The sequence below is a fragment of the Elephantulus edwardii genome, unplaced genomic scaffold (genome assembly GCF_000299155.1).
Source record: "Elephantulus edwardii isolate Elephantulus edwardi_28Jun2011 unplaced genomic scaffold, EleEdw1.0 scaffold00005, whole genome shotgun sequence".
NCBI lineage: Eukaryota > Metazoa > Chordata > Mammalia > Macroscelidea > Macroscelididae > Elephantulus > Elephantulus edwardii.
The window spans coordinates 24,402,348-24,403,749 of NW_006399755.1; the positions used below are offsets into that span (position 1 = coordinate 24,402,348).

The window sequence follows — 1,402 nt, forward strand, 5'->3', positions numbered from 1 at the left end:
TGGGGGCAAGTTCCATTACTACAGCAGTACAATGCATCAAAGTCGAACCATCCTTGACGTTTTGTTGCATTCAAATTGTAAAGAGTAACTTTACTAATATGATTACTGATCATGCTGTACTGTCTTTCAGGAATATCCTGAGCCAAATTCTTCGACCAGACAATATCTTTAGAAGAAACAGTCCTGCCGTCATGTCTATAGATGCAGTGAAAAGAAGCATTAGATCCAACACTTGTCAGAATTCTAAGTGGGAAGTATATAACGCCTGTAAAGGGAGGGAAAGAACAGGATATCAGAGACAGACAAACAAACAAACAAAAACCACCCTTCTTTTAAGCAGTTTTTACCATTTAACAAAAGATTCACAATGCATTCCAGGACTCTATTTCCAAAACCAAATTGTGTTAAGAGACCAAGTAGTTCTGTAATTCCCCTTTTATGTATAGTTAGTTAATGTCCCTAGTATTTTACAACTTTGCTGAAAATGAAGACGTGAATGAATTACTGATGAAAATCAAAGGGATCTTCTGTATTGACTAAACCTGCACATAAATAAAACAAAAATCCTCACAACCAAGGCAATAAACAATATTAGTAAAACAGAGAAATGGCAGGAATTGTTGAATAACTCATTATACATGGCCCCAAATCAACACTCTTCAAAACAGCAGTCAAGAAATCAAGTGAAACATTAAATTGGGAAGACCTGTGCTAAAGAGAAAGGGTGGCATCAAGATGCTCATGACCTAAACCACAGTATTGCCAGTCACTTCATGTTCATGTGATAGTTGGATATATAGTTGGATATCTAGGAGGGCTGTTCCTTGAAAAGAGATCTGATGCTTGGAAGGGTGGAGGGTCGGTGAAGGAGAGAAAGACCCTCAACCAGGTGTATTGACACAGTGACTGTAGCAATGGGCTCTTGTGTGTCAGAGAGTATGAGGATGGCACAAATTTAGAACCTGGTTCAGATCCACTGTTCATAAGGTCGTTATGAGTCGTACTTGAAGACACCTAACAACGACTACAAAAGCAACAACAAACCTTGGTATAATCAATAAAACACAATGTCTTCATATATTATGTCAACTGTCTAGCACAACTCTTAAAACAAATCCCAGTGAAACAAAAGGGGGCTGTATTTTGGGTACTATTGCCTTGTTTGGATATATGAAAAGTCTAATAAGCAGGTAAATTAAATAAGATAAAATGGAAAACTTATGAGTTGTAAAATGAATGGTGGATATAAAAATGGGAAAAACTTTCAGTACTGATTTGTAAAATAATTTTGGGTTATTTAGAGCCGATAAGTTATAATTAAAGAAACCATGTGACTTTGGGAGTGCAGTGCAAATTCTTACCACTAGGACATCAAAGTAAAGTACTTGTTGTTGTTGTTGTT

The 1,402-nt window shown here is 36.5% G+C and overlaps 1 protein-coding gene across 1 annotated transcript in view; it reads right to left on the minus strand.

The window, feature by feature from the left end:
* The window catches only part of LOC102852003 (leptin receptor-like), a 201,200-nt gene that overhangs the window by 9,164 nt on the left and 190,634 nt on the right, over positions 1 to 1,402 (minus strand). The window contains exon 7 of the mRNA XM_006879839.1: positions 20 to 265. Coding sequence (XP_006879901.1) covers positions 20 to 265 — 246 coding nt within the window. The remainder of the gene's footprint in view (positions 1 to 19; positions 266 to 1,402) is intronic.